This window comes from Zophobas morio, unplaced genomic scaffold, assembly GCF_036711695.1.
Source record: "Zophobas morio isolate AGI-343-1 ecotype UQ-CSIRO unplaced genomic scaffold, CSIRO_AGI_Zmor_V1 ptg000068l, whole genome shotgun sequence".
In the NCBI taxonomy this organism is placed as follows: Eukaryota; Metazoa; Arthropoda; class Insecta; order Coleoptera; family Tenebrionidae; genus Zophobas; species Zophobas morio.
Genome location: NW_026972173.1, coordinates 279959 through 292737, shown reverse-complemented (window position 1 = coordinate 292737; position 12779 = coordinate 279959). Strand labels below are relative to the sequence as shown.

General features: G+C 29.6%; 1 protein-coding gene across 1 annotated transcript; it reads left to right on the top strand.

The window, feature by feature from the left end:
- The first annotated feature begins 1722 nt into the window (after positions 1-1722).
- LOC135143649 (mitochondrial Rho GTPase 1-A-like) lies at positions 1723-12391 on the top strand. Its single transcript, XM_064075545.1, has 23 exons — positions 1723-1800; positions 6348-6404; positions 6458-6494; positions 6620-6760; positions 6817-6928; positions 7055-7160; positions 7421-7513; positions 8510-8567; positions 8770-8829; positions 9159-9262; positions 9386-9441; positions 9564-9651; positions 10312-10387; positions 10441-10506; positions 10561-10669; positions 10815-10888; positions 11239-11339; positions 11457-11500; positions 11556-11764; positions 11820-11861; positions 11916-12016; positions 12085-12206; positions 12268-12391. The coding sequence occupies exons 1-23, from the start codon at positions 1723-1725 to the stop codon at positions 12389-12391; spliced, it is 2058 nt and encodes a 685-aa protein (XP_063931615.1).
- The last annotated feature ends 388 nt before the right edge of the window (positions 12392-12779 follow it).

The following is a 12779-nucleotide window of genomic DNA, read 5'->3' as shown; positions in this document are numbered from 1 at the left end:
TTTTAAGTACTAATATATTATATACAGATTGAGAGTAATATACTAATAATAATAAAACAAAGCAAATAATATAGAGCTAGTTAAAATTAAAAAGTGCTGTATAATTTATTTGATTGAGCCGCTCGAGCAACATTACGCTTACCACCTTACAAATACTTTATTACCATTTTTGTTTGTAGGTAAGTTGTACACGTAACTACCAGACCAGAAAACGCGAGTTGGCACCGAAGGGAATCGAAGCGCAACCTTGAGGTCGCGTGGATAATACTCTGACCATTAAGCTACGGTGACAACTCACATCTTATATCGATAAATTACGCATACAACATAGTTTCACTGATTACAACATCGACAAAAAAAGAGAGAGTACGACGCTCGTGACATCTCTTAAATCATTAATTAGGGTTGGGCCCTCAACTACATATAACACAACCTAAAAAGAAGCACAATCTCTGTGAGGCAGGGAAAGTAGACTAAAAAGACCATAAACTTTAGCTTAGTTGCTTGGACGAGATATCTTCGGTATAAAAAACTTCAGCTGGCTTCCATCTTACAGGAAAATAAAAACCATGGGTAATAAACAAGTTAATAAGCTCTGCAAGATAATTAATTGCAGTTATAGGAAGAATTTTAAGCATTCAGTTGTAATTTTATTAGGACCCACGTCCTTTCTAGTGTTAAGTTTGTCGAAAGATTGTATATCATCTTTGAACACAAGGGCTTCCAACGTGAGTAATGGGTCTCTACAGAAGAAAAAAAGTGAAATGTGCTTCTTATTCGCTGTTAGCAGATAATGGTGACGTACCCTTTTGGTGTTAAATTTCATTAAAGAATTTAGCTTTCTCGAAGTTTGCATGGAAAAGCTTTCCCTTTTCTAATTAGAGAAACCTCAACCCTTTAATCTCCAAATTTGCACCCATTGGTCATTTTCCACTGTTACCGGTAAAGTTAAGGATTGCAGTTAGTTCTTTATATTATATTTTGAAAAGCTCTCAACTCTTGTTTAACAATGTTACTAATATTTTTAAAGGCCAAAATACCACTGGGGGTCTGCTTTTCCATGTATTGTGTCTTTATGCGCCTCTTTTAACTATAAGTTCTTTAATATGAAGAGGAACAATAAGCTTAAAGTTTTTATAGGTAGTTGCTTACTTTAAAGATTTGACTTTTAGGGCAGAAGAGCCCTTTACTTCCCAATAACATGAATAGGGAAAGGGTGGTAGGGTGACGCTTACAGATATTTAAAAAAAAAGGGCCCAATAATTAATTTTTATTAAATTTCTTGGTTATGCTAAAAAAATCATTACCCACTTTTAGCAGGACAAAGCCATGGACAGATGGCAATCCTTAGAGTACGTTTTTTTAAGGGCTATATCTAATATCCACCCCGGCCTTGATTTAATAAGTTGTAGGTTTATAAGGAGTTAATACTGACACATCCTTTTCTTTCGCCCACGGTTTTAGTATTCCACCTTTTAAATTATCAACTCTTCTGTCCTGTAGAATATTAACAGTTTAATCTTCACAAACAATGACTGAATGGGCATCGTCTAATAACTTTACCAAATCTCTTACATTTCAGTTTCTAAGTTGGAGGCTTATAAGTAGTTAAAATGTTTACAGAACCAGCATACCTAAGTTTAGTCCGAAAACCAGTTGCTTCAATACTCTGTAGCTCAAAATATTTCAAAAAGGGACGTGAAGGGTCTTTTTTCTATAAGAATGGCTAACCCTCTTCCCCCAACTGACAACGGTCTTTTCGATAAGTCGTGTAATTTGGGATGTAAAAGCACTATTCAGGTGAGTTTCAGGTATCAGTGCAAATTTTAGACCCAGACCCCGTTAGCGTTCCCGATAAGTATTTTAAAAAGTTTTATATTATTTTTTTCAGTCATTGTCAATTAATTAATTTTTAAAATAAGTCGGTAATCAATTATGGAGTTTGGATGTTGAGGGCTTCCATCCTATAGTTAACAATTTATTTTATTATAATCTCAAAGCTAGAGTGGTCGCGCATGGTGCCTGAGGAGTCACCTGAGCGTAAGTTTTGTTTGTTGTAACTACATGTTCCTGTAGTTGAAGTAATCGACCGGCATTTAGTAGGTTTTTCTTAAAAGGTGCACGTATGAGGACGACCACGAAAACTGCAAGGTGTTCACACCCTTGCAGTTGGCAAATGAGGGTTTCTCCTCTCTTATTTTCAGGAACGCTAAAAGTCATAATTTTCACCGCATTTACGCATCGGTTCTGAGAAGTACATAATTTATTAGTGTGACCATTTACTGCAGCGAAAACTTAATCCATTCCTTTCATTCTTTTTAAAGATTTAACGGAGATGGAGAAAAATCCAAAATTATTTACATTAGAAATAGTACTTTCACTTTTGGGTGCTTTAACTAAAACTAAAGTTAGCGGGGTGCTATCTCGTCATATATTTGCATTCTTATAACCTCAGTAGGGTGAAAATCCTGGATTTTTTTATTCTTCTTTAATGTCGCTTACATCCATCCATCTCCTCAAAGTCACCACGAAAGACTACCATTAGCAATTTTTTAAATGAGAGCCGATACGTATAACATTTAACTAATTCTGAATCCAAAGGAGAGGTTAATTTTTTAAGTCCTTTTGGGAAGAAGCAAAGGCCCTTATTTCTATGTCTCCAGTTCTTAGCAAATATAAATTCAATATTATTTGTTCTTATTAACTGGGATTCCCTCCAAAATTTTTCTATTGCGTATTGTTATAAAAAGGAATCTGCATTTGTTATTGTTATTATAATTGTAAGTGCCTGTATCGTCATTGATACTGTTGTTATTAACGTTGTAAGCTTTGTTGTCCCTTCATTTACTATTACTTATTATTGTTACTAGTTTCAGTATTATTTTTATTATAATTTCTAGTGTTATTAAAAGCTATATATATCTTTATAAGTGCTGCATTTTCAAAATAAACTCGAATATACTATTTTAAATTCATTTTACAGGAAGATTAATACAGAAAAGTTGTCGTTTACTCCACATGCGTCAAACGATGCCAAAATTTATTGCAGTCCCATTGTCGAGCTTACTAAGATAGCGTCCATTTTTAACAGCGAGCTGGGAGATCACGTCATTAACTGAAGAGAAAGTGTTAATCCTCTTCAACTTTTCGAGTTATCTCTTGAGTGGAAATATTTTGTGATAAGGCGGGGTGTGTAATATAATTCAGGAAAAGAGTTGCTGACACCGAAAAAACGGTTTTGTATAAACAACTCTTTAACCTCTGCAAAAATTTAGCAAAAAAAAAGAATTTTTGTCAATTACAGGAGAAAAAGATAGTGCTCGCACCCATGAGAGGATACCTAACACGTCCAGTTTCAAGTTACTTTGCTAACCCCTAAAATCACCAGGTCTATAGTGTTATTTAGTACCACACATGTTCGCAACACAGTTAGCTCCCGCATGAATCTAAGAGAACTTCGCAAGCTATCGTATGCGACTATTTATAATTGACCCAGATATTATTATATATACTTAGACCTAAAAGTCGAGAAAAATCAACACCAACTTATCTATCCCAAGGCCTCCGCGGGACCCGAGGATAAGACAACACTCCGATCAAGGCGCGGAAAATACAGATAGTATATCAACACCATTTAATAGACAAGCTACCAGAAAGGGAGCATAGCAGTACCAGGATTATGTATGACTATAACCGGACTGAACCAGCATGTTTACCCCGAACTCTGTAGAACCCAAGGGGATTATCATATGAAGATTTATAGCCAACTACCTGTTTTGCCATTATAAAGAGCAGTTCTTTCTAACAGTGCGGACTTTCGTCTATAAAAACAGTTCACCCTGTTCACTATCCTTTCTAACAAGGCAACTTCACTATTCTTGGTTTGTAAGAGAAGATAATGATAATACTTATTTACTACTCTAGAGCTTTAAAAAATAAGAAAAAACTGGGATGCCTCAACGTTTCCAAAATTTCTATAATAATTACGTCTATTAAAACCAACGTCAAAAAATAAACCTCGTAAAAAAAAATAAATTTGAATACTTTTATTTGAACATCTGTCAAGAAGATTTCGCAGACTAACACATCTCTTACCTGCCACCCTTCCTCTCTCACTGGTTCAACATTACCTTTAGTTTACGCATGCATTTCTAACAGGTTCTATACCTTCAGCTTAAAAAAGAGGTCAATAATTAATGGAGTCCAGTTCAAAAACAAATCTCAGAACTTTCAACATATCGCATTACTTATGCTATACCAAGGCAATGCTAAGAATAGAAGCCTATTTTACGCAATTAAGCTGAATTAATGAAATTTTAAAAGAAAAATAAAGTTAAAATTTTCAATAAAATTATAGCCCTAGACCTGAAAAATATTATTCTAAAATAATTTAGAACAATCTTCCATGAGAATCCGGACTACTAAATACAATGAGAGCTATTTATTTAGCTCACAAAGAAGGAAGTACATAAGGAAAGGTCGAGTTCAACAATTAGATAAATTACTGATGAGAATGCTGACTATCTAAGTTTAACTGATTCTAATATTGAGAAAATTAAGTATTAACAAAATAAGAACGATAAATGAAATATAAATAGTGAACCTAGTTATTAAAAAATAATAACAAGGTCACTAACAATAGTTTACTTGTTTAAATCTTTAGAAACCAACGCGGACCGGTTTTTAGATAACATGGCATTAGTGTACGAGCTAAACTTCTGAATTTCACTTATATTCAAAAAGTGTCTAGTTTCCTGTACTTAACTTCTTGTATAACTTCTTAGGTAATTAATAATCACACTTCTTTTAGATATACCAAGTTTTTTCCTAATAGTTAAAGTAGTCATAGATTATTAATAAAGTCAGCTGCACTCGCAGGTATCATGTAATAATTTTTAATTTTTATGTAAATAAATGGGAAACAAATGATAACAAAAGTTATCAAATGCCAAGATTTTATCGGCCAATCATTAGTATCGTAGTTTCAACGCTACTCGTAAAGGTAGCTAAGGTAAATTTTAGCTACTAAATTTGTGTTATATTTTGAAATATTCTAAGAAAAAAACATCAATAACATCAAACCCTAGATCTGTACACCTTTTTTGTGAAATTAGTTTAACCTTATGAACTTTTTACCTAATTACCTACTTTATGCATTTTTACTTTCATTTTTAAAAGCTGGGGACCTTCAAGTACAGCCGTGCCAAGATCAAGACAGGGACATATTTCAAGTAAGTACTTATAAGTTCCCTCCCACTTTAACTCCAGGAGAAAATGCAAGCTTTTACCTTGAAGGTTTCACCAAATTCAGAAAATTTTATAAAGTTAATAATTAATTAATTATTAGGTGAACTTCTTAAAGATATTTATGATGGTTACATAGAAGTTAATATGCACTTGGGAAGCGTAATTCCTTTACGATATAAAATTGGATTAGCTGAAATACATTCTCTAAAATTGCCGATCAACAGAGGATATTTTAATACAACGCAGAACGCAACGATTCCTTCGTTTTTAGCAGGCCACTTAAAAGGGTCGTTTACTGTAATGACTTCGGAGAACGAGCGAATTACTTGTGCTAAAGTTGATCTTCATTTGTAATTTTTTGAAAATACTAAAAAGCTTATATCTGAAGCTTTTTTACTTATAAACAAACATTAATTATTTCCGAACACAAGTACTATTTACCTTGGCGTGAGCAAATAAAATAAAGATCATCTAAATTTTTAGTCATAATTTATCATTACATACTCGACTATTAGTGTTTATATTTTTAAGTAGTATAAAAAATTAATTAAAAAAATATAAGCAAAGAAAAACTTCGAATAGACTTATAAATTTTTAACAACTCCGCCCTGCTCTATTTTTAAAACTTAATCTTAGTACAGTAGGATGGTAAATATATAAAATCTTTTAATATATAAGTTATTCAATAGAAAAGTAAATAATAAAGTTGATATAGAGATGAACAAGAATGGTGCAATTAAAATATAAGGAACTATTGCAAATAGTCTAGGAAAAGATAGAAAGTGAAAACATTATAAAGTAAACTCAATATAGTTAGATGCAAGTTTTTATTCTGAATTAAAAAATGATGACTTAAAGCATAAAGTTTCAAAATTTGGTGAATATGTGATGGTTTATAAAATTGGAAACGGAATATAACTCTAAGCTTAAAATTTGCAGAATATAAAACAATGATTATAGTTATTCTAAAAGAATTTTATTTGGAAGCGTCAAAGAAAAATAGTTGATAAAATATTTCTTAAAAACATTGATAAATCAGACTAGCATTGAAGCTTCATTAAGACCAAGGACTGACTAACTAACGTTCAGCAGAGAAAAAGGTAATCCAGGTGGTGGCTTTCCGCGTACAAGCGCTCTTTTCAAAGTTGATGGAAAGTGTAAGCCAACTTTGATATACACTAAAACTAAATAGTTTAACAACGCAAAGTAGATGAAATCTGATATTCGTGTAACTGTTGTGGGAGATGGTTTGTTCTTTTATTATTATTTACTCTCAACTTATTTTTTATAACATTTAAAATATTATTTTAGGTGTTTTTATTTAATAATCTTTGTCTTTCTTTTCATCTTTTTTATTTTAATAATCTGATAGGAAAAGTCGGGAAAACTTCTATAATTATGTCTCTAGTTAGTGATGGTTTTCATCAAAAAGTTCCTCACGTCATCTCCGAAATTGTAGTTTCGCCTGAAATAACAGGCGAGCCTGTTACTACCAGGATTATCGATACCTCTCGTACATTTCTGTTATTTTTTCAAAAGTATTTTTTTGATTTTATTTAAATTATACAGCAAATGAAATAGAAGTTTTAAATAAGGAACTTAAAAAGGCGGACGCCGTAATTCTAGTGTATTCCTTCGATAATATAAAAACTTTGGAACGTTTAGAAACTTTTTGGCTCCCGTTAGTTTATATATTCTTTATTCAAATTTTATTTTTATAAATTTTAGATTTTATTAATAGTATTTTTTACTTTAATCCTTTAACTGTTACTCAATTTTTAATTATATAATTAAACCTTTTCAAAAGTTTTATACGGGAAGCTCAAGGAAATGAGAACGGAAAATCAGTAAATATAGTGCGGCCTATTATTATTGCAGGAAATAAATTTGATTTGGGAATTAAAACAAACGATGTATAAATTACTTTATATATTCTTGAATAATATTTTATAAAAATTAAAATTTTAAAGACCAGTACGGCCGTTTTATAGAGTTACCGTTCAATTGATTTGACTTTTTTAGTAGTTAACATTTTGAATTCGCTTTGTTTGTACACTTTTGATCAGTTGGGGACATTTTTAGAAAAACAGTTTTTTCTGAACTTCAAACTTTCTATAATATTTATAAATTTCACGCTTTAAGTAATGTAAAATTAATTTTTTTAACAATTTAGTTTGAGGAACAGATTTACTTCATAAAACAGAAATTTACTGGAATCGAGCACTGTTTTGAAACTTCGGCTAAAAACTTTTATAATATCGCTGAGGTTTTAAATAGATTTTACAAAACTTTAGAGGATTATATTATATATAAGAATTTTTTAGAGTTAAAATTAGTGATTTAGTTTCTTTAAATATAAATTTATTTTCTAAGAAGTATTTAAAAAAAAAGTAGAAAAACTAATGGAAGCACTCAAAAATTTTAGTAACTCAAATTAATTATTACTAAATTTTAAGTATACGAAGACCAAAGTTTTACTAAGTTTTTATAATTTATTAATTATAATTAATAAATTATAACCTTTTTTTTGATAAAAATATTTAAAATGTAGTAAATGCAGTTCAAAGTTTTATAAGAAATTTAATTTTTTTATTTTAATTTGACTAACATTACTAACTTTTTTTAACGATTTTTAGAAAAGATGATAAAAATAAATTTTTAAAAAACTAGTTGTTAAAAATTAATTTAATAATAATTTTTGCTATAAAAAAGGTAATAAAGCGGATATAAAATACTTTGTTTAAACTTTTTATAATTATTTATCATTTATATACAATTTGATTAATTATATAAATTCGTTTATTTATATAATTTAAATTATAATCAAGTTTTGAAATTAATTTAGAAATAGCAGTTGACTTTTGAATTTATTTATTTATAAAACTGATAAAAAATGAATTTTTTTGATATATAGTTGTGGGAAAGCAGTGGACTTTGTTGCATTCTCTTTTATAAATTAAATTAAATTATTTTTAAACTATAAAAAAATTTATAAAGCGCACAAGTGATTTTAATATCATAAAGAAAATTAATTTTTCTTATAAAATTTAAATGATTGTATAAATATATTCGCACTAGAAAAATAAAATTGTAAATTAATTTTTTTTAGTAAAAATAAGAAAATCTTGTTATAAATTTAAAAAAAGTTATGTTTACTATGATGTATTTGAAATAATAAGAAAATATATAATAATAATCATAAAAGTTGTTTATAAAAAATACTTTGTTATAAAAATCTGATTACTTTTGTTTTGCAATTTAGCTCTTTTCTTGTACTCAACAAGCCATAATTCATCCAATAGCAGTCCTTTACAATTCTGGTATTTCAATAGTTATTATTCCATAATTTGCAATAATAAATTATGAGAATCAAATTTTATAACTTTTATAAATAATGAATTTATGGACACAATTCCAAAATATATAATAATAACTATAATAAATTGTCTCTTACATTTTTCGTTATTTTTACTGATTTAATTTTTTGGGTACACAAATTTTTCTTTCTGTTTGCCTGCGCAGCGCAGAAAAACTTGACAGAAAAATGCGCTGGAGCGTTTTCTCGCATATTCAAACTTGCTGGTTTCCTGCTTATTTTATTATTATTATTATTAGTGTCTTTTATAGTTTTTTTTAATTTTTCTTATCATTACTATATTTTTATCTATGTTTTTACTTTATAGTTTATCTCGTTATTGTATTATATTATATTATAATTTTCCTCATCATTATTATTCCATTTCGCTTTATGGCATTTATTTCTCTTCTAAATATTTTTCTTTATTATTATTTTACTTTATATTATATTATAGTTGGATTTATAGTTTTTGATAATTTCTCTTTTATATTTTCTTTATCAATTATATTTTTTTACTTTATTTTTTTTACTTCGTAATAATATTTCTTCTTAGACAAAGATCGGGATGGCGTCCTCAACGATCACGAATTGATAGCAATGCAGCGCTTTTGCTTCGATAAGCCGCTTCAGTATCAGGAGTGCGAGCGCGTGAAAAAGGCATTCATCATAAAAATTTTAAACTTTATAATAAATAATGCGTGATTTTCATTATTTTTTGCGTATAGTTTTTATAATGCCTTTATATACACAAAGTTTTTAGTTTATATGTTTTTTTTTAAGGTACTTCAAAGTAAATACGAAGATGGGCTAACGAATGGTTGCATAAACGAGAAAGGGTACTAATAAAGCCCTAATAATATAGTAATAAGTAAAAATATTTTTAAGAAAAGTTATAAAAAATAATGAAAGTGAAATGTTCTAGTGGATATATTTATTATATTTATAATACTACGAACAGGTTTCTGGGGTTGCAAGTCGCTTATATTGAAAATGGGCGCGCCTCCACCAGTTGGACAATCTTGCGTGCGTTTGGCTACGATGATCATGTATTGAATTTTTGTTATTTTTTATTGGTTGTTTAAATTTATATTGATGTTTATTGGGTATTCGGAGTTTGAGGATGTGAATATTGTGAATTATATTTTTGTTGGCTTGCACAGTTGTGCGGTAGGCTATGACAATCACTTGTTGGATAGATTTTAAAATTTTATTGGCTGCTAAATTATGTTTTGTTGGTGTTTAATGGTTATCCGGAGTGGGAAGATATTAATCATATAGAAAATTTAAGCTAACACAACTGAGCATTGGCATCGATATCTATTAGACTTTATTGGTTAAAAAATTAATGGTTGGTGTTCGTTGGATATCCGGAGTAAAAAAGATTTAATTGTTATAAATAATTATTCTGTTGGCTACACATTTTTGTTAATTATATTAAGGCTGAAACCATGTGCATCTTGACCATTACTGTAATAATAATGGTCTATTTCTGTGACTGTTGCGAACCTTTATTTTTTACAGTTTTTCTAGTGATGTGCTTTTATAGAGTAATAGTTCATTATTTTCACTAACTTATTTACTTTTGTATATTCATAATATTTATGTATAACTTTTATGGTAATTATTAAATTCATTAAAGGAAATACTATTTTTATAATATTATAATATTTATACGTTTTGACCATACCAACGCGCAATTTTTTAAGCTTGATCTTCGCGCTGATTTGCTGAATCCACCACTATTTGTTGATAGCGATCAGATTGTTGAGTTGAGCTCGGCAGGTTGATTAATGTTATCATTATTAAAATACTTACTAACACTATTTTCATTGTAGGATTCCAATTTCTAGCCGAATTGTTTCTTTCCTGCGATCTCGATAACGATGGTGCACTTTCAAAAAGTATTTTGTTATTATTTTAATGAATTTCCTATCTATATTTATTCTTTTTTTAAGGCGAATTGGAGCTTTGCTTTTCGATAGTTCCAAAAAATATATGGAAGGAAGACTTTGGGCCCAATGAAAATGAAAATATTTTTTTACAAGAATTTTTGTGCAAGTGGGTGTACGTAATTTTTTTTCTTTTCATAACTTTTTTATTATAGAGAAGATTTATTGTTATTATTATTATAATTTCTATTATTAATAATAATACTTTTATTTTCATTATATTTTTTCTATTCTAATGACTTTTTATATATATATATCAGTTTGTTAACTCTTTTATATCCACGTAAAACTTTGGTATTATTGGCTTTTCTCGGCTATCCTTCCGATATTTTGGGTATTTATTATAATGAAGTCCTTTCTTTATTATCTTTTGTTTTTATACTTTTATGTTATTTTTATGTTTATGTTGGTTACTTTTTCTTCATTAAAAATTTTGAAAAAATATTTTTTTTTAGTGCGTTTGCTACCAAAATAGTATCATAGCTGCACCCTCCTGAATATTGGTGTCGCTTTAATTTTTTTATAAGTTTTTAATTGGTTGTTGTCAACAGCAAACGTTCCAGCTAGTTTGCTTATATCTTATTTTGCACGTGGCGACCTATTAAAACCCTTTATTTTTTTTATCATCTTTATTACTCCTTTATATACTAAAGTGTAATTTTTTAATGAAAACTTTATTTTTAGGTGCAATAAAAATTAGTGAACACAAACGTACTGGTTTCACAGGAAAATCTCAAAGGAAAGTGTTTCGCTGTGGTTTGTTGGGTCCTCCCGGTTGTGGAAAAGTATTAATATATAGAAAACTATAAACTTTATAGGAAATTTGTATGGAATGTATTATCACTAGATCAAAAATCTTTATATATAGTGATTAGGTTTTGTATTCTTTATTCTTTATATAGACTTCGATGATTCGAGCGCTGAGTGGTTCTCCTCCCTCAATCAGGTACATCCCTTGTGGCTGTAATATAAAAAAGGTGCACCCAATAGTTATTATAAAGGCTCGCTTCGCCTCAAATTGAGGGAAACGAGCGCTCTGTGGTTGAACTGGACGAAGAAACAATGAAAGAAGAAACCAATGAACATCGCAAGAATTATTATGAAAGCGTGGGGATTCACAGTTTTAGTGTGGAGGGCGTGGAAAAGTATTTGGTACTGTTTGAAGTCCATTCTGGCTCGGATTGTACCTTATCCGCAACTTTAAATAAAAGTGATTGTGGTTTTTTGTATTTTCATTATAAAAATTGTAATGTTTAATGTTAAAGAGTTTGACGTGGCAGCATTTCTCTACGATTCGACCGATCCCGGTTTATTAATATTACTATTATTATTTTTACTATTTTTATTATATTATTATTCAGGCTCGTTTGAATACAGTGCAAAGCTCCAATCAAAACTTGTAGATCCGTATATTCCGTGCATTTTTATTGAAACTAAAGTCGATAGGCCACGTGTCCCTCAAGTAAAATTTAAAACCTATGTGACCATCTGGATTTTTTTTACCAATCAAAGGATTCATTTATGTTTTAGTTCTGTAATTTACAACCACTCGAATATTGCAAATTGCTGCGTCTTCCTTCACCTCGCTTTTTTTCTGTGCACGCTGAAAATATAGACCTCTTTACTGATATCGTGAAAATAGCTATGAACCCGTTACTATTACTTTTATTATTATTTATTATTATTATTATTACTATTATTACAATGCACTAGATATGTGTATCTTCCAGAAGTTGAGGGGAAAAAGTTGGCATTGTTATTAAAATTAACTGCTGTGGTTGCGGTGGTGGCAGTGACGGGGTTTGTTATTATTAAAACTATTAGATCATTAAAATAAATTGTATTGGGAGAGTTTCTTTACCATTAAATTTTTTTAAAGTTATATTTTTAGTGATTATGATAATAATAACACATTGGCGCACGAGTTATACTGCATTTAAAATTGTAGCGTGTAGTTTCTTTATTATTAAAAATAACCCTACTTTTTGGTTTTTCGGGAGGGAAGTTTCATTAAAAATAGTTGGGTGGGATGTAAACATATTATTGGTGAAAGTAGAAAGTGCGGTCTCTGCATGTTGTTTTTATAAACTGTGAATATTTAGGATGGAATTAGCACATCATTAATTCTCTTGATCTCCCCTTCCACACGTAACGATCCGAACACCTACCATAAGACGTAGACGGTCGGCTTTGTTAAAACCCAATCTTTAAAAGGGATAAGCACT

Bases quoted from the DNA above. Each gene is read 5' to 3' on its own strand.
- LOC135143649 (XM_064075545.1), top strand. From the start codon at position 1,723: ATGGCTAACCCTCTTCCCCCAACTGACAACGGTCTTTTCGATAAGTCG. The intron at 1,801-6,347 runs GTGAGTTTCAGG...GCAGAGAAAAAG, and splicing joins GATGTAAAAGCACTATTCAG to GTAATCCAGGTGGTGGCTTT. The intron at 10,670-10,814 runs GTACGTAATTTT...TATATATATCAG, and splicing joins GAATTTTTGTGCAAGTGGGT to TTTGTTAACTCTTTTATATC.